Here is a 25,260-nt window from a genome sequence, read left to right as displayed (position 1 = left end):
AAAAAATAAAAAAAAAGTGTTGCCTTTGGTTCTATTTTAAAAGCGTTTCTTGCAAAACATTGACTTTTTACTTTGAAAAACAAAACACAAAACTTACCATCAGATTTGTCTAGCTCTAGTCGGCATGTTAGCCATAGCTGCTGGTTATACGTAGACAAGATTGGGGATTCCAGAGAATAGGGGCCAACCTTAAAACAACATGAGTGTCACAAATAATTTTAGATCCATCATACTGAAACAAAATGTAGACAGTGCAGTTTGCATGTTCTCCCTGTGCTTGTGTGGGTTTTCTTACAGGTACTTACATTTCCTCCTACACTCCAAATATATGCTGGTAGATCAACTGTATCCTGTCCACATGGGCCTTAGAATGTGTATGTGAGATAGGGACTTTACTTTGCTCCTCGAGGGCAGGGACTATGACTAATGCTATTTGCCGAAACACGTAAGCCGTTTTTTATCTTCACTATTGTGTAGCTAAATAAAGACTTTGATATGGATGTGCAAGTTGCCAGCTCTCCTCATCCATCTGTATACTGATGTGAATATGCAATATGTAAACACTACATACAGTTGTGCTCATAAGTTTACATACCCTGGCAGAATTTATGATTTCTTGGCCATTTTTCAGAGAAGAAAGATAAAAAGTTTTCACTCATGGTTAGTGTTTGGCTGAAGCTATTTATTATCAACCAACTGTGTTTACTCTTCTTTAAATCATAATCACAACAGAAACTACCCACTGATCAAAAGTTTACATATACGGGCGATTTTGGCCTGATAACATGCACACAAGTTGACACAAAGGGGCTTGAATGGCTATTAAAAAGGTAACCATCCTCATCTGTGATCTGTTTTCTTGTAATTCGTGTGTATGAAAGGTCAATGAGTTTCTGGATTCCCGACAAACCCTTGTATCTTTCATCCGGTGGTGCACTGACATTTCTGGATTCTGAGTCATGGGGAAAGCTAAAAAATTGTCAAAAGACCTGTGGGAAAAGGTAGTTTAACTGTATAAAACAGGAAAGGGACATAAAAAGATACCCAAGGTATTGAGAATGCTAATCAGCAGTGTTCAAACTCTAATCAAGAAGTGGAAAATTAGGGTTTCTGTTGAAACCAAACAGCGGTCAGGTAGACCAACTAAAATGTCAGCCACAACTGCCAGCAAAATAGTTTGGGACGCAAAGAAAAACCCACAAATAACTTCAAGTGAAATACAGGACACTGAAAACACGTGGTGTGGCTGTTTCAAGATGCACAATAAGGAGGCATTTGAAGAAAGATTGGCTGCGTGGTCAAGTCGCCAGAAGAAAGCCATTACTACGCAAATGCCACAAATTATCCCTCTTACAAATACGCCAAACAGCACAGAGACTAGCCTCAAACCTTCTGGCACAAAGTTATTTGGAATGACGAGACCAAAATTTAGCTTTTTGGCCACAACCATAAACACTACATTTGGAGAGGAATCAACAAGGCCTATGATGAAAGGTACACCATTCCTACTGTGAAAGACAGAGGTAGATTGCTGATGTTTTGAGGATGTGTGAGCTACAAAAGGCACAGAAAATTTGGTCAAAATTGATGGCAAGTTGAATGCAGTATGTTATCAAAAAATACTGGAGGAACATTTGCGTTTATCAGCCAGGAAGCTGCGCCTGGGAAAACACAAGGCCAAGTCAACTGTCATTGATGTTAAAGCAGGCAATACACGGTATAAATAACTGGGGTATGTAAACTTTTGATCAGGGTCAATTGGGTAGTTTATGTTGCGATTATGATTTAAAGAGAGTAAAAAACAGTTGATGGATAATAAATGGCTTCAGCCAAACACTAACCATTAGTGAAAGAAAAGCATCTGTTTCATAATCTCTGAAAAAATGGTCAAGAAATCATAAATTGCCAGGATATGTAAACTTATGAGCACAACTGTAATTGCTTTGCATAAATATCCAGAAACAAAACAGAAATCACAAGAAATATATATAAAAAAAAATGTATCTAAGCAGGAAACTAACACGATTTAGAGGAACCCTAGCATCGCTTACATCCAGTCTCAACAAACCATTGATATTTAAGAGGCTGTTGCTTAATGAAAATGCCAACACAAAATTACTTGCAAAAAAGTTAAATATTTGCCTCTACCACCACCATTTAAAGAAGCACATTATGACAGATTTACCTGTAAAAGGGATCCCTCCAGTGGTATACTGTCACCACTAACATTCCAGGTTCACAGGCTCTGGCCATTGAAATGGCTGAGCCTCCATGATGTCCCTCCCACAGCACTCTGGATTGACGCTACATTTAATGTGCCCTCAATTCAGAGCACAGTGCATATGTATCTGACACATCACGGGCTGCAAAAATTGTGAATATGGTGCACGTTTAGAAGATATCCACTGTACCTACAGATAAAGCTTTATTATAAGCTTACCTGTAGGCCCAAGTGATCAAACCGTGTTTGCTATCACTTTAAGTGAACCTGTTTTGTACTCTATCAAAGCCGAGTGCTTGTATAAAAAAAAATACATTTAGTTATTAACCACATGCCGCCTTGGCCATAGCCGAAAGATAGCTACAGTGTGGTTGGCTTATTCGGGCACGCACCCGGAAACATCCGTGACCACTGGGTCCGGAAGACCCGGCCCATTACAGATCACCGTAAATGGCCGCTGATATCGGCCGTTTACCACGTGATCGCTCTGTCAATTGACGGAGCAATCACAACAGACCGGCGTCACATCTGGTTCCTCCCTCCCCTCTCTGTACCGATCGGTACACTGTGAGGGGAAAGGGGGAGAGACTGTTTGCAGCAGCGCTGTGGGCTGGATGTGTAGTGCCCACAGCGCTGCTCAGTGCCCATTACAGTCACATTCTAACTCTGTCCATACCCTGCAATACCGTGCCATCCTCATCCATCCATACCCAGCCGCCCCACCCACACTCATCCATACCCAGCCATCCACGGCTCATCTATGCCACATCAGTTCGCATCTCTGCTACTACAGTGCCTCAAAGTGTAATTGGATAGTCAAATTAGACCTGAAATTTATGCCCCTAGAACGCCTGCTGGAGCTCCCTGCATGTTGGGTCTCTGTATGTGGCCACGATGTGTAAAAGTCTCACATGTGGTATCGCCATACTCAGAATGTATTTTGGGGTGTAATGTGTGCTATGCATATGCTGTGTGCAAGAAATAACCTGATAATATGAAAATTTTTTGGAAAAAAAACACACACACACACACACACACACACACACACACACACACACACACACACACACACACACACACACACACACACACACACACACACACACACCTTGATTTTGCAAAGAATTGTGGAAAAAAATTACAACGACAGAAAACATCACCATGCCTCTTTCTAAATACCTTGGAATGTCTACTTTCCAAAAAGGGGTCATTTGGGGAGGTATTTGTACTTTCCTGGCATGTTAGGGTCTCAAGAAATGAGATCGGCCGTCAGTACTTCAGGTATGATACATTTTCAGAGATTGGCACTTGTGACCAAATATACACCAATTTTGATTATTTTTACAAAAGCTATGTAGCAGTAAATTTTGGGCAAAATTTATGAAGAAAATTTACTAATTTGCTAAATTTTAACAGAAAACAAAGTCTTTTTTTTTTATAGCGCAAAAAATAAAAAAAAAACCCTGAAAATTCTGTAAAAAAAAAAAAAAAAAAAAAAAAAAAACCCAGCGGCGATTAAATACCACCAAAAGAAAGCTCTATTTGTGTGGGGAAAAAAAGGCCAAAAAAAAATCATATGGGTACAGTGTTGCATGACTGAGTACTTGCCATTCAATGTGTGAGAGCGTGGAAAGGAAAAGGAAAAAAGGAAATTTTTTAAGATTGCTATAGAAAAGTTGTTTTATTTATAGATGGCTTGGCAGACCAAATGCACATAGTATACGACTTGTCATGGTATTATTGTTTACTTCCAGTATAAAAAGCAGACTCGGTCCTTTATAATGATTATACCACCAAAAATACTATTATATTTCTAAGTGGCCACCATTTTCCAAGGTACTAAAATGTAGTTAAATAGCTTTGCAAGTAAAGACTTTCTGATTAAGTGGGAGCTGGCTTGATGCAATTGCAGTACCCTTGGGTTTAGTTAGATCCCTATATTAGCTGACCTTTTGGACACCAATTCAAATTTTCCTCTGTCTGGAAAGTTAACTGGCTTAGTTTTATTTAGAAATGCTAACTTTGAGGTTAAAGAACTGAAAAGATCTAAGACTGGGCAAAAATTAGGTAAAATTTAAACCGGTTGGAAAAAATTGTAGTACTAATCAATCTTCTTAAGGACTTTTGAATTTCTTATTACCTTTTCAATACACTTTTATACCCAAGTACATTTTGGTGCCCCGACATAATGAATCACAAGGTACATCAAAATATGAAAAAGCCAAGCGCCTCTGAAAAGATGGTAATCATAGCCTGGCAATCGAATCCTAGTTTTTGATAAAGCTACAGAGCTGAAAGGGCCCTGCAGTCTATAGACTGTCCCCTCATATCAACTTAGCCCAACAGGCATTTATTTTTATTTTTTTTAATAGGTAAAAAAGTAAGGGGGCATGCTAATTTGTAGGGGAGGGAATTTCTCAACAGTGCAGCCATGTAAGCCCTAGTATCCAATTAATCTAATTGCCAATAAAGAATGCTTAACAAGATTTGCGCACACACACACACACACACACACACACACACACACACACACACACACACACACACACACACACAGGAAGTAGCACATACCTTAGAAGCATTGGACGTTTCAGAGGGATACGGTTTTGCATCAATAACATTTGGGCCTAAAATAATGATAGAAATGATTAACGGTTGAACTCTTAACAGTACATGATCATTCAACATTTGAATGTACTTAAATATAAAGAGCCTATAAACCAGCGATATATTAAACAACTAACAATTTTATGCTAGCCAGATAATGATCTGTGCTCAGCTGAGAAAGCCCTCCCTATTTACCTTAATCTAAGCCCTTTGTAGCCTAAGGCAACTTTCACACTGAGGTGCTTTACAGGTGTTTTAGTGCTAAAAATAGCACCTGTAAAGAGCCTCTCCAATCACTCCAATGTGAAAGCCTGAGTGCTTTTACACTGGAGCGGTGCACTTTCAGGACACTCTTGGGGTGCTTTGGAGCAGTGTATACACTGTTTCTAAAGCACCCCTGCCCATTGAAATCCATGGGCTGCGCCAAAGCACTATTAACCCCTTCATCGGCTGCTAGCAGAGGTTAAAAGCACCGCTAAAATATCGGCACTTTACCACCGACCCCCCCACCGCTTCAGTGTGAAAGTGCCTAAAGCCATTGCTGCCATATTTCTGACAGCTCTTGGCACGAGGGCTTTTGCTCAGATCATTTTTTAATCTGCCATGAAGCTCAAAAGTTCTCCGAAAGTCTTCAACTAAAGTTGTCAATCTCTAAACCTTCTATAACCACAAAAGTTTGGTTGCAATGAGTCACTGATTGAAGCGACTGCCCAGAGCAGCTACTAAAAAGTCAGAGGATTCTTGCTGGTATTTAAATCCAAAACAGTAAGTGCTGCATTTGTTTTCTGTTTTCAGGCTTTTCTTCCCCCCAACTTATCTTGCAAGTACCACATTTCCTGTCCCTTCGTGTTCAATGTCTCCATTGTATGCCATGGCTATCACACAGGCTGGACTTCAAACATTTCTACCTTTGCTACTCTCCATTACATACTGGATTTTTGGGAGCTTACACAAAGAAAAAGGTTCTGTGTTTTTTCTTCTAGGAAGCAACTATATTCCTGGCAAGATGAAAAATGTAAAAATGAATGCAGTCACCAAATCTGAGGATTAGTGAAATGCAATACATTACATTTCTGTTTTTGGGTATTAGCCTGGGTTCACACTTGTGCGAACACAGACATCACATGTGATTCTCACCCGCATTGCGGTGCCGATCGCATGGGATGTCTGTGCAATGCGAGTTCAGCCATACAGATGTACAGCTGAATTCGGCAGGAAAATTGTGCAGGGACATTTTTCCCCCCGTCACTGGAATCGGATCACATGAATGTTCCCACCACTGATCTGATTCCTGTGCGAGTTCACACTGCGATCTGTGAACTGATCTGGGGGTGTCATTAACATTGTATTCAAACCCGCAGCGGTTCACAGAGGGCAGTGTGAACTGCCTGCGGGAGAGATGTGATGCGGGAACCGGTGCTAGAATCATGCTGGTTCCCCCATTGCTACAGTATGAACCTAGGCTAAATATGCTTAAGCGCCAGATAGGGATTTGATTTACTAAAACAGAGTGCAAAATTTGGTGCAGCTGTCCATGGATGCCAATCAGCTTCTAACTTCAGCTTGTTCAATTAAGCTTTGACAAGAAAACATGGAAGCTGATTGGTTTCTATGCAGAGCTGCACCAGATTTTGCTCTCTCCAATTCTAGCAGATCAGCCCCATAATGTCCCCCAACTATAGAAGTGTCCGTGTGGCAGAAAAAGTCCAAAATTAATTAAAAAAAAAAACACTAAATAAAAAAACGTCTTAATGCAAAATTGTAGTAAAACAAATTAACACATACCAGCAATGCCAATAAAAACTGTTAATCCAAAACAGATGAAGAATACCACAAAAACCAACACAAAATAGCGTTTTGAGAGAGTGTATAATCGCATTGGAGCCAACCTGCAAAACAAAAAAAGACATCATTGATTAATGTGTGTAAAAGTACCAATTTCAGTCACACAAGCAGTGTTCTGAAGTCACAATTATGCTTAAAGAAGGATGCAGGTTTACATTTGTCCAAGTCTGAGTCATTGGCTTGAGCCTGAAAAAATAAATAAATAAAAGGCCCATACACACACACAAACAGAAAATCATACGAAAAATACCACTTTCGAAGCGATCAGACAATAGTCTGATCGTTTGTACACAGCATTCGAGACCCGATCACGACAGTTCATCTGATATTATCCAAAAGGGACAAACACGAAAACTTTTCTTGTACGATACCAGACCAAAAGATTTTTTCATTTAAATCAGTACAGTTGTCATCCGAAAGTACAATACAAACAATACATTTGTCATCCAAAACACAATCACATTTTTTATTCTGTTGTACGAGAATATTTGTAACTTTAGTAACCTCTTATTTGTGATACGAGATTAGCATGCAAAAAAATAAAATGGGTGATCATTTGTCCGATTAATCTTATCGTGTGTATCAGGCATAATAGTTACTTTTCTGTCAACTGCATGATCCTACACTGTAGAAGCACTTAAACGTTAACAAACCCAGGACGCTGCATTCACTACATCTGGTCTCCCACAGTAACATAGAAATGCAATAGTTTTAGCAAATATAAAATTGCTAAAAATAGGATTTTTATAACAGCTTACCTGTAAAATCCCTTTCTTGGAGTACATCACGGGACACAGAGCACCATAGTAATAACTATATGGGTTATAGGCCACCTTTAGGTGAATGGACACTGGTATAACCAAAAAGGAAACAGGCAGTGCCCCTCCCTATATAACCCCTCCCATACCGGGAATATCTCAGTTTTTGTAGCAAAGCAATATATTCACATATCCCAATAAGAGGGGAGGGACCTCTGTGTCCTGTGATGTACTCCAAGAAAAGGATTTTACATGTAAGCGGTTATAAAAATCCCATTTTCTTTATTGTACATCATGGGCACAGAGCAAAATAGTAATAACTATATGGGATGTCCCAAAGCAATGCCACCTGAGGGGAGGGAGACAAAGAAAATAGCCACCAGGCGTGAGGACCCTATACCGCTGCCTGCAGCACACTGTGCCCAAAGGTGGTGTCCTCCTGCCGTCTTACATCCATTTGATAGAATCCCGTGAATGTATGTACTGAGCACCAAGTAGCGGACTTGCAAGCCTGAGCCACAGATGCACTGACTACCCGGGTAAAGTGTGCTTTAACCTGAAAGGGAGGAACCTTTTTCAGGTCATAGGCCTGACTAATCAACTGATGAATCCACTAAGCAACAGTAGATTTTCAATGCTGCCCGACCCTTTCTAGGGACTTCTGACAACACAAAACATATTTTTCCCTATCTGAGCAGTTGCTTTCAGATCGCCTTTAATTGCTCTCACTACATCGAGAGAATGTAATTTTTCTTCTACAGAATGAGGTTCTGGGAAAAAAAAAAAGGAAGGTAAGGAAACATCTTGATTCAGATGAAAACTAGACAATACCTTTGGCAAAAAGGTTGGGTGTGGACGCAGCACCACCTTATCCTTATGAATGATTAAGTATGACTCTTTACAAGAGAAAGCAGCCAATTCTGATACTCTTCTTGCAGAGGTTATCGAGACTAGGAAAATCAAATTCCCCTGTCAAAAGAATCAAAGGAATGTTCCTTAAAGGTTCAAAGGGTTGTCTCTGCAACACCGACAAAAGATTTAAATCCCATGGGCACAAGGGTGTTCTGACTGGCGGATTTATCAGAGTTACCCCTTGTATAAACGCCCGGACTAAAGAATGCGAAGCAAGTGGCCTTTGGAAAAACACTGCCAAGGCTGAAATCTGGCCCTTGATTGTACTCAAGGCCAGCTTAATTTCTACTCCTAATTGTAGAAAGGCCAGAATTGTTCCTATGACATACTTACGGGGATTCCACCCTTGTTTTCACATCAAGTGACATAGGCCTTCTAGACCCTATAAATGGTCCTGGATGCCAGCTTTCTGGTATTAAATCAGGGTGGTTACTACTGAACCTGAAAGCCCCCGATTTTTTAGAATGTGGGTTACAAATGCCACACCGTTAAATTTAGCATTTGTAAGGCAGGATGGAATACCAGTCCCTGTGACAGCAGGGCCGGACGAGGTGGAAGTGTCAAAGACTCCTACTGCCAGTGTCATGATCCCCGCATACCAGAGTCTTCTGGGCCATGCCGGGGCCACTAGCATTATCTGCTTCCCTTCTTCCCTGATCCTGTGAAGCAGCTGAAATGGAGGGAATGCATAAATCAGTGAAAACAAATTCCACTGGATCACTAACGCATCTACTCCGAGTGCAATTGGATCCCTTATTCTCGCCACAAAATTGTCCAACTTCCTGTTGAACCTGAACACCAATAGATCTACATTTGGTGTACCCCATCTCTGGCATATGGCCAAAAATACATTGGGATGTAGAGATCATTCTCCCCACAACAACTGTTCACTGCTCAGAAAATCTGTCTGCCAACTATCCACTCCTGGAATGTAAACTGCAGATGGGCAAAGTCATGTTCCTTGCCTAAGACAGAATATGGGCCACCTCTCTTTGAGCTGCGTGGCTTCTGGTGATTGATATAGGCCACCGCTGTGGCATTGTCGGATTGTATCCTGACAGGAGCATTTTTCAGCCTGGACGTACCTCTGGAGCCAGATTCATTGGATAATCCAAGGCTTGGATCCGTTTGTTCCAAGCAGACAGAATACTGTGTTGCAACAGTCTTGAATGAAACTGGGCATAGGGAACCACTCCAATAATCTCATACAAGAAGGCAAATGGAGGTACCCTTCTTTGCCTGGACCAGCTCTCTTAGAGCTTTGACCTTTGAGGCAAAAACACCCTTTCCTGGGTTGTGTCTATGACCAAGCCCAAATACTGCAGCCTTCCTACCGGCTGTAAGGAAGAGTATGGATGATTTCTCTAGATTGAGAATCCAACCCAGGTGTCTCAGATAACTGACCTTGATTTAACCCTGCTATTGACTAGTCTACCAGTAGCAGGTTGTCTAGGTATGCTATTATTGCTATACCCTAGCCCCTTAGTCTTGTTAGTACAGGGGCTAACACTTTTGTAAACAATCGGGGAGCGGTGGCTAACCTGAAAGGCAAGGCCACAAACTGAAAGTGGCACTGCTCTAACGCAAACCCCAGAAATGTCTGGTGAGCAGGAAATATTGGCACATGTAGATACGCATCCTTGATATATATGGATGCTAGAACCTCTCCTCCCTGTAGGGTGGAAACAACTGACCGAATCGACTCCATTTGAAAAGGAGAGAATGTTTAGGAAGGGATTCAGATTCCTGAGATCTAGAATGGGTCCAACATCTCCGTTTGGTTTTGGTGCCATAAAGCTTTTGAATAAACCCATGTCTCTCTCTTCCGAGGGAACCTCTATTACTTCCTGATACAGTTATCGGTCCACTGCTAGAAATAAGGACTTCCTTTACTAGGCCCTTGGGAACCTTTGACCTTAGAAAACACGATAGTGGAAACTCTTGGAACTCTAGTTTGTAGCCTAGTGCTACTACAGAGAGGACCCACTTGTCCTGGATCTCCTCTTGCCAAGTTTCTGAAAACCACCACAGTCTCCCCCCCCCCCCCCACAAGGAAGCCTTGGGACCCTGTTTTGTGGACTTCTGACTCCAGGGCTTTTTGTAGCCCTGTGTCTGGTTATGAGGCTTATCCTTTGCCCCTGACGGTGGAGGCCGTCGAGACTGCCTGAAGGCTGTTGCCCCAGACAATCACTCCATGAAACGGAAACCCAGCCAAGAGCTTTTGCATGGTAACTCAGCTGACCAGCTGTTTAGCCACAAAATCCTGCGCATATGTATCAACATGAGCGCAAGGCGAGATGCCTGATGGATAAAATCCTTGATAGTGTCCACTGCAAAGAATAGGGCTCTAGATAGCTCAGCTAAACTTTGGGGAACTTCAGTTTGAGCAGGAACATTTCTTTTTAAAAACCTGCTTGAATTCATCACGAAGGGATTGCCAGATGCCTATTGCTGCCACTGGAGGTTGTACACCAGCTACAGCAAATGAGGTCTTAAGTAGAGATTCCAACATCTTATTAGCTGGATCACTAAATACTTGTACATTGAGAACAGGAGTTTAACTTGTCCAAGTGGACAGAGGAGATTGACGCATCTACCGCTGGCAAATCCCATCTCTTTGAGAACCTTTTCTCCATAGGATAAAGAATTGAAAATCTTTTAGCAGGAGAAAACTGCTTATCTGGGTGATTCCAATCAGCATAAATCAGTTGCTCCAGTAACGGGTGCATAGGGTAAGCATGAGAACCCTGTGAGGGTTTTAGCAAACCCAAGGAGGGGAAGGAAACATTCTCCACCCTTGCAGGAGGCAACTTATATCGAGAATGAACCAAGTCCGTAAGGGATTGGATTAGCAATTTCTGCGACTGCAAAATTGAGAAAGGTTCTTCAGACACTGAATAGTCAGAAGAGGCGTCACCTGAACCTCCTTCTCTCAAAGATACCCCAAAAATCATATGACCATTGTTGCTCCAATACTGGAAGGTTAAGGGCAGGAGAGAGGGGTCTGCCGCATTCTCACCTCCTGGGAGGAAGACGCCAACATCTTGGCTATTTTCCCTTCCAAACTAGCCATAGTCAAAGCCAAATTGTCCTTAGTGATGTATTCAGGGCTGGGACGTTGGAGGTAGCCACCATGCCTGTGAGACAAAATGGCTCAGATTTGCCAGATGCTCCAGGTCTTTCAGGAGAGGATGGAACTGTGGGCATGTGACTAGGAGCCTTAGGCTCTGACCACAGTGACTTTGCACTCCCCCCCTGATGAATTATCCCTAGTCCCAAGCACAAAAAAAGCAGAGGTACTAAACAAAGCGCATCTACTGCCGAGCTTTAGTCTAGCATTTACATAACGCACTGCTATAAATGCTCAGTCTCAATTAGAGGTCGACCGATATTTGACGTTTTTTAATTAATCGGCTTCGGCCGATTGTGCTGATAAAAAGGCCGATTTAGAAATGACTTCTGTAATAGAAGTCAGTGTAAGTTGCCTGAGTCGTCATAGAAACGCCTTTCCTCCTCTCTGGGCAGACTGCCAAGAAAAGAACAAAATGATACAATGTTTACACTTGAATGAAATCATCTCAGTGTGTTCTCAGTTTAACCATTTAAAGACTAAATCTTTTCTGACACTTGTTGCTTACAAGTAAAAATCCTGTATTTTCTGCCAGAAAATCACTCAGAACCCCCAAAAGTATATATATATATATATATATAGCAGAGATCCTAGGGAATAACATAGAGGTTGTTGCAATATTTTATGTCACACGGCATTTGCACAGAGGTCTTTCAAATGCATTTTTGGGGAAAAAAAAAATACACTATTTAACCACTACAATACAGGGCACTTTCGCCCCCTTCCTTCCCAGCCCAATTTTCAGCTTTCATCGCTCTAGCGCTTTTAGTGACAATTGCGCGGTCATGCTACACTGTACCCAAATGAAATTTTTATCATCATTTTGTTCGCACAAATAGAGATTTATTTTGGTGGTATTTATTCACGACTCGTTTTTTATTTTTTGCGATATAAGCGCAAAAAAGCGGAAATTTGGAAAAAAAACAATATTTTCTTTTTTCTATTTTAAAAGAAATCCAATAAAATCAAATTTTGGCATAAATTTAAGCCAAAATGTATTCTGCTACATGTTTTTGGTAAAAAAAATTCCGTTAAGTGTATAATAATTGGTTTGTGTGATCACGGACATATGTACGCAAATGATCATGTACATATGTGTGCACATAATCATTGGGACAAGTGATTTTAGTGGGACATATGTGGGGGACATGTTTTTATTATTAGGGACATGTGTTTTTATTTTTTGGGGACATGTATGTTTTGGGGACATGTGTGTTATGGGGACATATGTGGAGACTGTGTTTACACTGTGTGGTGTGTTGTGTGTTTACACTAGACTGAAGATCAGTGAGTAAAAAGCTGTAAAAAACAGCTCATACTCACTGATCATCAGCCGGCTGCAGCAATCTGCTCTCCTCTCCTCAGCGATGACTTCTGTGTGAGGAGAGGAGGAGCCGATTGCCTAGCAACCGGCTGTTTGTTTACATCACATGACGGCCGTGATTGGACACGGCCGTCATGTGATCAGGAGGGCCAATCACAGAGCCCTCCTGCCGATCTGAGATGCGCCGTGTCCCGGTGACACTGGCGCATCGGGATCGCGCCGCTGCGCGGGCACGCGCGCGATCCCGCTCCTCCTGATGGACGTTCCTGAACGTCCTATCAGGAGTAGACGGCTCCCACCCGGCCGTATATGCGCATTGGCCGGGTGGGAAGTGGTTAAAAAAAAAAAATAATAATTTAAAACAGTAAAGTTAGCCCATTTTTTTTTTCGTCCAAAAATTTTGACTACCTGTTTTTATTTAATATATAGTTTTTTTTTTTTTTTTTATCTAAATCATACATACATGTAAACTGATTGGAGGTTTGTTTTGTTTAATAAATGTTTAAATGTAAGAAATTTTCTGTATCACTTATGAAGGCTGCTTTCACACTGGAGCGGGCAGGCGTTGATGGTAAAATGCTGCAAGTTTTAGCGGCTCTTTACCATCATTTTAGCGGTGCTATTTGGCTGCTAGTGGGGCACATAAAACCCAGCTAGCGGCCGAGGAAGAGGTTAAATGCGCCCGTGAAGCACCGCTGCCAAATCCCATTGCATGCGCTTCGGCAGTGGTGCCCATTCATATCAATGGGCAGGAGTGGTGGAGGAGCGGTATACATCACTCCAAACGTGCTGCTTGCAGGACTTTTTTTTTTAAGATCCTTGCAGCGCATCGCCTCCGTGTGAAAGCACTCTGTCTTTCACACAGAGTGCAGGGGAGCCATTTTGCAGGCGCTATTTTTAGCCCAAAGCGCCTGTAAAACGCCCCAATGGGAAAGGTGTGTTATTTTATAAGATCAAGGGGGATTAAAAAAAAATAATCGGCCTAACATATCGGCCCAAAAAAAATCGGCATCATATATCGGCCATCGGCCACCATGATTTCTAAATATCGGCATCGGCCAGAGAAAAACCCATATCGGTCGACCTCTAGTCTCAATGCTGAGTAAAACATGCCCCTTAAAAATGCCTTTATCCACACACCCATACAGCTTACATAACATTAGTATGCTCTGTGTCCCTCCATCAGCCAGGCACTTCCAGAGTGCAAACTTTTAAGCCAGTGAGCCTTGCACCTGTGCCGTGTCTCACATAAACTCCCTTGCACGTGCACGCCTGCGGCATCTAAACCACATCCCACGACCCCCCCCCCCCGCTATTTGGGACTCGGCTTTTTTTGTATTCCCTTTTACCGCGCTGTGTGCAGGGTGGAACCTGACCTCTCAGATGGTGAATGGTCCCCCAAAACCCCCTGATGGCTGACAGTAGGACACAATAGCAATGCGGCAGCCTTTGCTGACACTCGAGCACACACAGAGGAAGCATGGAATGTTGGGGCCAGGTATGTAGCTTTTATACCCTCTATTGGCTAAACACAGGCAAGGCACGCATACTCACTCCGGAAAGTGAAATAAAAAAATATACATTTCTTGTAATCTGACTTACCTGATCCCGGCGCAGGACTGCTGGAAATAATCAGACAGATCCAGCCTTCACCCATCACGGCGGGCAGTGTCATGTCAGACCTTCAAGGACCGGGTCCCCTTCCTCAGACCTGTACAGCTCCCTGCTGAAAAACTCTTTGGCTGTATCAACATGACCTGGGTGCCAGGTCCCAGGGTCCAGCTCTCAAAGTGAAGCATTACTGGCAAAAACCTTGTTTCTTCTTCCATGAGACCCAGGTACCATTGTTTGGCTTTCAAGCATCTCAGATGGATCCGTTTGTACAGCTCCTTGATCCAGTCAGGCAGGGGTTGACAAATTTGCTTGGAATCTAGGAGCCAGCTAAAAAAGTTAGGAGCCAGGTCCGTGACGGCGATCTGGACCTGTCCCTGGCCTGACATGGAGACGAGTGAGGGGAAGATAGCCCCCAGCCCCCCACCTGTCTCCAAGTCATTGCCCATAGCTCTTAGAGGGACATTTTATTTGTTTTATTTTTTTCAAATTACGCCTTTTTTTTTTTTATTGCATTTTAGTGTAAATATGAGATGTGAGGTCTCTCTGACCCCAGATCTCATATATAAGAGGACCTGTCATGCTTTTTTCTATTACAAGGGATTTTTACATTCCTTGTAATAGGAATAAAAGTGACACACTTTTTTTTTAAAACGGTGAAAAAAATAAAAATAAAAAGTTAAAATAAGAAAAAATATATATTTAAATGCGCCCTGTCCCGCCAAGCTTGCGTGCAGAAGCGAACGCATATATGAAAGCGATGTTTAAACCATACATGTGAGGTATCGCCGTGATCGGTAGAGAGAGCAATAATTCTAGCCCTAGACCTTCTCTGTAACTCAAAACGTGCAACCTGTAGAATTTTTTAAACGTCCCCTATGGAGATTTTAAAGGGTAAAAGTTTGTCGCCTTTCCATGAGCGGGCGCAATTTTGAAGCATGACATGTTGGGTATTGATTTACTTGGCGTAACATTATCTTTCACCATATAAAAAAAAAATTGTGCTAACTTTACTGTTGTCTTATTTTTTTTTTTATTAAATAAATTATTATTCCCCCAAAAAAAGGGCGCTTGTAAGTCCTCTGTGCAAATATGGTGTGACAGACAGTGTTGCAATGACCACCATTTTACTCTCTAGGGTGTTATATATATATATATATATTTTTTTTTTATTATATATATATATATATATTATAATGTTTAGGGAAGGAGATAGCTCTATTAGCATTGCTGGTTGTAATTCCAACGGCCACCACAAGAGGGCGCCAGATTCCAGAAGGAACCATAGGATCACAGAAGGCCTCAAAGCCGGGGGCTCAATTACCGGTCGCCGGCGGCGCGGCCCGACACGATCGAGCGGGGGGGTCCACAGAGTCAGGATACCCCCAGCTGTGCTGCCCCAGGCGCCAGGTCGCTAATTCTAGTCCCAAATGAATTGCTCCACAATGCCTGCAGCTATACAGCCTTGCAAATCCCTCAAGCAAAAAATGATTAGGACTTTAAAAAAGGTACCAAAATTGACTAGTCATGTGTACAGTATATAAAAATATCCAAAGTTTTATTACAAGCATTAAATCCTGGTGAGGGACGTTTGAGCGTTTATCGATGTTTCTCAGCATTAGAGTGTTTTTACAGGACTAGAGGGGACAGCGGTGACTTTGCTGGCTCCTGTGTCAGGTAAGTGACACATAATGGGCTACTATGCAATGCATAGTAGTACTAGTCCATTACGTTTTACCTTTGCAGGGAATGAAAGAGGAAGTAAACCAATCAGGGTTTACTTCCTCTTTAATGACTGTAGAAAAAAAAAAAAAAAAACATCTACAGCCAAAAACAGCTGCTGCAAAAATGTCAAAACGTCCAGTGTGCATGAGGCCTTATACTAGTTTTGTTTAAAATAAATTTTTCCCAATAACCCACACTCGGGGCCCCATAATGACAAAGTGAAAACAGAATTTTAGAAATGTCTCAACTAGAGCTGCCACGACGCGTCGACGTAATCGACTACGTCGACTAAGAAAATACGTCGACGTGCGTGCAGGGCGTCGATGCGTCACAGTGGGGGCAGTGCTTAGCATTTACTGCTCCCCTCCGTGCCGCCGTCTCCCTCTCTTCTCCCCCTCCGTGCCGCCGTCCCTAGGGGTGCAACGGATCGTCAGCGATCCGTGCGCACATGCTGCGATCCGCGGAGCGCTCCGCGGTCTCAGCCTTAGGAGAGGCCGCGGCTTCGGCCTAGCTCCGAAGCGGCGGCCATCTTTCTACACCCAGGCGTTTACAATGTGATTGCTCCGATAGAGCGATCACTTGTAAACAAACCGGCGTCATGACATGACGCCGGTTTCTCTCTCCCCTCTCTGTACTGATCTGTGCAGTGGAGGGGAGAGGTCGGATGGATGCAGCCATCCCTCCATACCCTGCCAATGCAATACTCTGCCCTGCAATACTATACTATACTCTGCTCTGCCCTGCCCTCCCCTGCAATACTCTGCAATACTCTGCCCTGCAATACTATACTATACTCTGCTCTGTCCTGCCCTCCCCTGCAATACTCTGCCCTGCAATACTATACTATACTCTCCCCTCCCCTGCAATGCCCTGCAATACTCTGCCCTGCCCTGCAATACTCTCAAGGTTATCCAAGGGATTAATTAGCTAATCAAAAAAAAAACCACTAGATTCATTAAAAAAATAAAAAAAATAATAGGATAGTCGTTGACTAATCGAAGAAATAATCGATAGATTAGTCGACAGCCAAATTAATCGTTAGTTGCAGCTCTAGTCTCAACTTAAAGTGGAGGGCCACCCTGAAAACAAAAAAATATTAAAAATCTAAAAAAAAAAAAAAAAAAAATGAAAAAATTTTTTTTTTTTACTTACCAGAAGCCTGTTGCTAGGCACATAATCCTAATCTTCCTCTTCCTCCTCCGCGGAGATCTTCTGTCTTCTCTCCTTGTCGCGGCGTCTTCGGGGTAATGGGTCGCGCTGTGTTCTGGGAACTGTGTGTTCCAGAACACAGCGCGTCCCATTCAGAAAGTGCTGCGGGACTCGCCATGCGCAGTAGGAAACGGGCAGTGAAGCCATAAGGCTCCACTGCCTGTTTCCCTTAGAGGGAATGGCGGCGCTAGGACCCGAGAGCCGAGGGACGGGTCGGCCTCGAGCGGCCGACATCGCGGGCGCCCTGGACAGGTAAGTGTGTTTATTAAGTCAGCAGCTGCAGTGTTTGCAGCTGCTGACTTTTTTTTTTTTTTTTTTTAAACGGCCCTCCTCTTTAACCACTTGCTTACTGGGCACTTAAACCCCCCTCAGTCCCAGACCAATTTTCAGCTTTCAGCGCTGATGCACTTTGAATGACAATTGCGCGGGCATACAACACTGTACCCAAATGAAATTTTTATCATTTTTTTCCCACAAATAGAGCTTTCTTTTGGTGGTATTTAGTTACAGCTCGGAGTTTTATTTTTTGCTAAACAAACAAAAAAAGATGCAAAAAAAAATAAAAAAATCATGTTTTAATAGTTTGTTATAAAATTTTGCAAACGGGTCATTTTTCTCCTTCATTGAAGTGCGCTGATTAGGCGGCACTGATAGGCTGCACTGGTGGGCACTGATGGGCTGCACTGGTGGGCACCGATTGGCACTGATAGATGGGACTGATGGGCACTGATAGGTGGCACTGCTGGGCACTGGTAGATGACACTGATGGGCACGGATATGTGGCACTGGGGTGCAGCACCTTTGAGGCAGATTGTGGGCACTGCTAGGTGGCACTGTGGGTGGCACTATGGGCACTGCTGGGTGGCACTGACGGGGGGCACTTACTTTTAGTACATGTGGCACTGCAGGGGGCAGATGGGCCCTGGCAGGGGGCAGGTAGGCATTAGCAGGGCTGGCCGTGATCGGGACTGATGTCCCGATCACGGCCGCCGGTGATCGGCTTTTTTTTTCTCCTCGCGCGGAATAATAGCCGATTACCGGCCCCGTTATATCACATAATCAGCTGTCATTGGCTGACAGCTGATCACGTGATAAGGGGTCGGGATCGACCCCTTGCACGGATCGGTGATCAGGCGAGTCTCATGGACTCGCCGATCACAGAGCGCACCGCGCGCGCCCCTCAGGGGGCACGCAGGCCACTCGTACACGGGACTACGTCTATTGACGTCGTCCCGGAAAAGGCGATCCGTGCTGTAGCCATCATTTGGCTATAGCGCGGATCTCAAGTGGTTAAGGACCGAGCCTCTTTCTCAGGATTTGTTGTTTACAAGTTAAAAACTGTTTTTACTAGAAAATTACTTAAAACCCCCAAACATTATAATTTTTTGTTCCTCTAACACCCTAGGGCAGTGATGGCGAACCTTGGCACCCCAGATGTTTTGGAACTACATTTCCCATGATGCTCTTGCACTCTGCAGTGTAGTTGAGCATCATGGGAAATGTAGTTCCAAAACATCTGGGGTGCCAAGGTTCGCCATCACTGCCCTAGGGAATAAAATGGCAGTCGTTGCAATACTTTGTCACACCGTATTTGCGCAGCGGTCTTACAAGTGCAGCCTCACTAGTGTCTGTGCCCATCAGAAGCAGCAGCCTGTCATGCAGCCTCTCCAGTACCTGTGTCCATATGTAGCAGCCCGCCAGTGCTCATGCCATGCAGCCTCAATGTCCGTGCCCATCAGATGCAGCAGCCCGCCAGTGCAGCCTGAGACTACCAGTGCCTGGTAATTAATGCAGGTCGCGCTGTGTGGATCTGAATTGCCATGCAGCCAGTTTCATTTCTGCATGCCCCTCAGAGTCTCCCCTCCCTCCTGTCCTACACAGCCTAACCAGTGGCTGGTAATGCATGTTGCGCTGTGTGGATCTGAATTGCTGTGCAACCGATGTAACAATGTCTCTCATCCTAGACCACCTCTTGTGACAGACAGCACTCTGATCTAATGCTAGGAATCATTGTGCCATGTGTCAAAGGAGGCAGGACATCGTTACATCGTCTGCACGGCGATTCAGATCCACACAGCGTGACATGCATTACCAGGCACTGGGGAGGCTGTGAATGACAGAAGCGAGAGGAGGAGGGAAGGGAGACTGAGTGGCATGCCAGGAAGAAACATGTGCGGCACCTGGCGGGATGGCCCCGCCATTTCGGCACCATTATCGGCAAAATTTCTCTTTCTGCAAATTACCAAAAAGGCCATTTTCGGCCGATATGTTTCAGCGGTCGAAATTTCAGTGCATCCCTACAAGAAATGTCAACATCCCTTGTAAGAGAAAAAAAAGCATGACAGGACCTCTTAAATATGAGATCTGGGGTCAAAAAGACCTCAGATCTCATATTTACACTAAAATGCAATAAATAAAAAATTAAAAGAATTGTATTTATTTTTTCCAAATGACAAAAGATGGGTGGCCATCTTCCCCTCACTCATCTCCATACCCAGGAAGAACAAGCATCCGATCGCCTCCGTCGCTACCAACAGCTCTGATAAGGGGCGGAGGGCACAAATCTGCTGCAGAGACCACCATAAATTAGAAACCAGACAGCTCATCGAAGAGGATACCAGGGTTATGGCAGCTAGCTGCTGCCATAACAAAGATATCCCTCTTCAAAGTTAGGACGTATATAAGCGTTAACCACCGGAAGTGGTTAAAAAGGACTGAAATATCACCTTGGCATAAGTATAAAGACCATTTGCAACGATACTGGTGATGAGATGTTTCCACACCTTGATTGGAGTCCATTTGTGGTAAATTAAATTTATTGAACATGATCTGGAAAGGCACACACCCCTCTATAAAAGGCCCCGCAACCAACAATGCATACCATAGAGCAAATGCCACGAGATCAAAAGGAACTGTCTGTGTTCTGTCTGATTAAGGCGAGACGTCAAATCTTGTAATGGAAGTGATATCCCATCTTGGCCATCTTGGTACACTCAGCCGCAGTACACCCAGCACTCTGAAGTCGACAAGCGGACATCTTTTTACACCCACCGAAGTCTTGCATTTCACGCTTACTTTTACCAGTAAACTGAGCTTATATCTTGAAATACAGTGTTTAGAACTCGGTGATATTGTTTTGATGTTGAATTTTAAAAGCAGCGGTCTTGTCAGATTTGCAAACGAGCTCAGCAGGCTTGCCACCGCTTTTAAAATTCAACATCAAAAACAGTGTCACAGAGTGTAAAAATAATTGTGAAATTCAAGACTTCGGTGGCTTCCGTTACAAAATCTGATGGAACACCTAATTTAATGATTAAGCACATAAACAGTGTGAAACACGTCTATCAGGCACTCTGTTCTTGTGGGGTCACTCTTGAATGTCCCAATAAAGGATTTTGGATCACAATCGTGGTATGCAGCCTATTCGCTTCTTTACTTACTGATGGAACACCTGCAGAGCTCAGAGACTGGATTATTATTTTCGGTTTCCGAGAGATTATGTTGTTTGAGATTATTATGTTTTCAGTTCCTGAGAGATATCTTAAGTGCCCGTTCACACTACCGCGACTTGTCAGGCGACTTAGCCGCGCTCCGTTCTGTACTATGGAACCATTCTAATAGGAGCGACTCAAGTCGCTCCGACTTAGAAAAAGGTTCCTGTACTATTTTTGGGGCGACTTCAGGCGACTTGCATTGACTTCTATACAGAAGTCATTTTGCAAGTCGCCGCTGAAGTTGTGTGCAGGTCGCGCCTGTGAGTCGCACTGCAAGTCGCGTCGCCCCTGTGTAAACGGGCACTGAAAGTGTAGTAAACACCAAAGGAAAATACATACACAATTCAACAAAATAAGCAGTGTACATCGGGAAGAGGTGATCCAAGTATTATAATAGATGCTGGAACACTGCAAATTGAATACAGACTGGCAGTTAAGAAAGGACATCTGGCATCTGTGGTATTATGCAATACCATACAATGTGTCAGGCACATAAGCACAGGTGACCATAGAATGGAGGACTAACCTCAAGTTGCAGACACATAAGAGCAAGTGTCACGAGTCCCTGTTTGTGGCAAGGAGAAAGCAAAGAAAGGTAATGGACACTAAAAGTTGTCCAGTTTAGAAAAGGGGTAAAGAAGTAGCGAGAGGATGAAGAAAGAAGTAGAGGTAAAAGGGGGAATAGAAAGAACAAAAACGAGGGAGAAGGAGATAGAAAAAAAAAGTGAATGATAAGAGACAAAAAACAGGAAGATTTGCGGGGTCCAACCTGGCATGCCATGCCACTGACCATCCAAGAGCTATATTTAGAGCAGTCTAGGTTCAGATAGTTATATTTGAACCACAAAGACCAGGTTTTGAGAAATTTAGTGAATGTTGTTGAAAATAGCAGGGGTTTCTTGGTGAATCATGGCGTATCATGGGCCTATCACTCTCTGCTTCACCTCTGAGAACTGTAGGGTCAGTTGCTTCCAATCTTTGGCCAGCATTTCCAATTTCCTTTCATGTTTACAGGGGTCAGAGACAGACCTATGGAATAAAACTTCCAGGAATTCCAAACCAAGTTTTGATTCAATACCAAACAAATAACATATACGCGAAGACAGAATTGTCAGACCCTAGGGTAGTGCCACCATATACAGTAAAGAGAAAAAAGGTGTAGCGCTCCTACAAGCAAGAGTCCTTTACACCAGGGGTCATCAACCCCCGGGCCGCGAAGGCTGCACTGTCTCTGATGAGCGGCGGCGGAGCAGGCAGAGAGATGACATCTCTCACCGCCCGCATCACCGCTGTTCCGCGCTCACAGCGGGGCCGCTATACGGAGGCAAGCGAGCAGAAAGATGAGATCATCTCCAACCGCATCGCCGCTCTTCTGCGCTCACAGCAGGGATGCTATAATGCTGGAGGTGAGGCGGGGGAACAGAGATGAGATCATCTCTCACTGCCCGCCCGCTTTACTGCTCCTCTGCCGACACAGCGCAGCAGAACACTGATACACTGTTGAAGCTGAGGCAGGTGAGATCATCTCTCACTTCCGGCGCCCCCCCCCCCCCCCATTACCACTGTTCTTCCTTACTACCCACTAGTCCAGGCTTGCCTCTGAACTAATGTGCACACCTGTGCTGCCACCACTGCAGTGACAACTGTCATGTGGTGGCAAGTGACAATCCACATTTGGTGGCAGGTGTCGTGGCAAATGACAAGCTGCATCTGATGGCAGGGGATGCGGCAAGTGACAAGCTGCATATGAAGGTAGGCGACATGGCAAGTGACAATCCGCATCTGGTGGTAGGCGACGTGGCAAGGGACAAATTTCATCTGGTGGCAAGTGACAAGCTGCATCTCGTGGCAGGTGACATGGCAAGGGACAAAAAAAGCATCTGGTGCCAGGCAACGTGGCAAGTGACAAAATGCTTCTGGTGACAAGCGACGTGACAAGCTGCATCTGAAGGCAGGCGACGTGGCAAGTGACACTCTGGCACATTCTGCGTTATGGTGAGTTGAACTATTCATTATATATTACAATGTAATAATAGAAATAATGTGCTTCAATCATCCTAACATCATATCAATGATGGTGCCGGGATGATTGAAGCGCCAACGCAAGCCATCACCCCGATAAATTGCCGGCGAAAAGCCGCATACACCCCCCTGGGCCTTGGCACAATTTTCTTCAACTACGCCGGTCCCCGGTGCCAAAAAGGTTGGGGACCACTGCTTTACACCCTTCGGTCTTCAGATAGAAATAGTGGCCGAACACTTCATGGGGTATATTTGAAGAGTGGGAGAGGAAGATAACCACCACCGGCATCCATACACAGTGCCTCTTACCCTCCTCTTTGGACCCTTATCACAAGGGTCAAATGAGCAGATAGATGGAACTCTCTTATTCACGATTGTCTACAATTGGTCAGGCACGGCAGATAAAACAGGATGGACACAGGTATCCCAGTCTCCACACTCCATTCCCAATGATCACACCATTAAATCAACATACAATATTATCCCATAGAATATAAAAGAAGAATCCTCATGGTGTAGTAGTTCTTATTCAAATTTAATGATCAAAGCAAAAGAATATTGCACTCACATTTCCATAGAGGATAATTGCTTTGCTGTTTGATACAAAGATACCGCTCCTGGCTAATACTGCCAACAAGATGGCCACCACATCCCGGCATCCAGTGGCGTCACATCATGCCTCAAGCTCCTCCCTATGCTCCCGATGCACACTGAATGACAAATACAACACTATACCCAAATTCAATTTTTATCATTTTTTTCCACAAATATAACTTTCTTTTGGTGGTATTTGATCACCTCTGAGTTTTTTTTTTTTTTAACAAAAAATAAAAATCTAAAAAGAACAATTTTTTTAATATATTTTGTTATAAAAATTTTAAAACAGGTAATTTTTCTCCATTAATGTACGCTGATGAGGCGGCACTAATGGGCACCGATGGGCAGCAGTCGTGGGCATTGATAGGTGGCAATGGCAGGTGGCATAGATGAGGCATAATTGCCTCTTCTTCTTCGAGACCGATGTCCCTTGCAGATGAGCCGGTGACCGTTTTTTTTTTCTCCTCCGCTGTCAGCGTGAGTGAGGAAGAAAAAAATAAATAAATAAACGATTACCCAGCTTTTGTTTACATCACAGCGTGGGACTTTCAAAGGGTCAGGTAAGTAAAACGAGGGGACTGGGGGTGCCGGCAGTGTGAGATGTTTTTTCACCTTAATGCATAAAGGTGAAAAAACATTTACCTTTACAACCCCTTTAAGCTATAAAAAAAAAAAAAAAAAAAAAAAAAAAAACACAACCACCATAGGACCAGCATGTTCTGAGGATCCAGCAATAGAGCTGTAAAAATGCCAGACGCCAGTAAAAGCCGTTAAGCCTTGTTAAATCGAGTTTAACGCAGTATACACAGCGTTAAGCCTCGTCCGGCATTTAAAGGTTTAATTTTTACTAAAAAACATGTTATACTTGCCTGCTTCATGTAATGGTTTTGTACAGAACGGCCCCAACCACCTCCTCCGGGGTCCCCCGCCAGTGCTCCTGGCTGATACTCCCTTCCTAGTGAACCCCATAGCAAGCCACAACCTGGTGATCACAGGTGCAATGCTTTTCAGGCCCCTGCAAAAATATAATAAATGCACATTTTTTCACCTGAAAAAGCATGTACATTTATTTGTAACCACTTCTGCTCCAGAAGGTTTTACCCCCTTCCTGACCAGGCCATTTTTTGCGATACACACTGAGTTGTTTTAACTGCCAATTTAACGGTCGTGCGACCCTGTACCCAATTAAAATTGATGTCTTTATTTTCCGCACAAATAGGGTGGTCCGGAAGTGGTTAGCCTTTAACCACTTGCACACACACACACACACACACACACACACACACACAGGCAAAGTGACATACTCGTACATTGCATGCATGTGCCCCCGCTGTGATTGTACACAATGGAAGCTTGTCAGCAAATCCTGGCCAATGATTCATGGCTGGGTCATGCTGACCAGATGTGTACAATCACAGCCCAGAGCTGTGTGTGGATAAACTGACAGTTTATCATCGCTGCACAGCAAGGATGAGAAACGAAGAGATCTATTAGTAAAAGCAGCACACGGTTAGGCACACATTTAACCCCTTGAGCGCCATAGATCTTAACCCCTTCCCAGCCAGTTTAATTAGTACAGCGACAGTGTATATTATCACTGGTGGTGGCAGTTAGTCAGTTCCCCCCAGCATCAATTAGTGTCAGATTATTTGCCGCACTATCACACAGTATCATTATAGATTGTTGATCACTGCCATTAGTAGTAAAAAAATATAAAAAAATACAGTATATGCACCATAGATTGTAGTCGCTATAATTTTCACGCAAACCAATCAATATACACTTGGAGATTGTATTTCTTTTTT

At 43.6% G+C, this 25,260-nt stretch overlaps 1 protein-coding gene across 2 annotated transcripts in view; it reads right to left on the bottom strand.

Moving 5' to 3' along the window:
* Positions 1–25,260, bottom strand: part of TMEM181 (transmembrane protein 181) — a 97,300-nt gene that overhangs the window by 58,933 nt on the left and 13,107 nt on the right. For both annotated transcript variants that reach the window (XM_077486275.1, XM_077486276.1), the window contains exons 2-4: positions 6,614–6,717; positions 4,793–4,848; positions 98–188 (exon numbers count right to left, since the gene is read on the bottom strand). In XM_077486275.1, the coding sequence (XP_077342401.1) occupies positions 98–188; positions 4,793–4,848; positions 6,614–6,717 (251 nt within the window). The remainder of the gene's footprint in view (positions 1–97; positions 189–4,792; positions 4,849–6,613; positions 6,718–25,260) is intronic.

Source organism: Lithobates pipiens, unplaced genomic scaffold (assembly GCF_037356315.1).
Source record: "Lithobates pipiens isolate NorthernLeopardFrog02 unplaced genomic scaffold, aLitPip1_a1.2 Scaffold_18, whole genome shotgun sequence".
In the NCBI taxonomy this organism is placed as follows: domain Eukaryota; kingdom Metazoa; phylum Chordata; class Amphibia; order Anura; family Ranidae; genus Lithobates; species Lithobates pipiens.
This window is presented reverse-complemented; position numbering and strand designations above follow the sequence as displayed.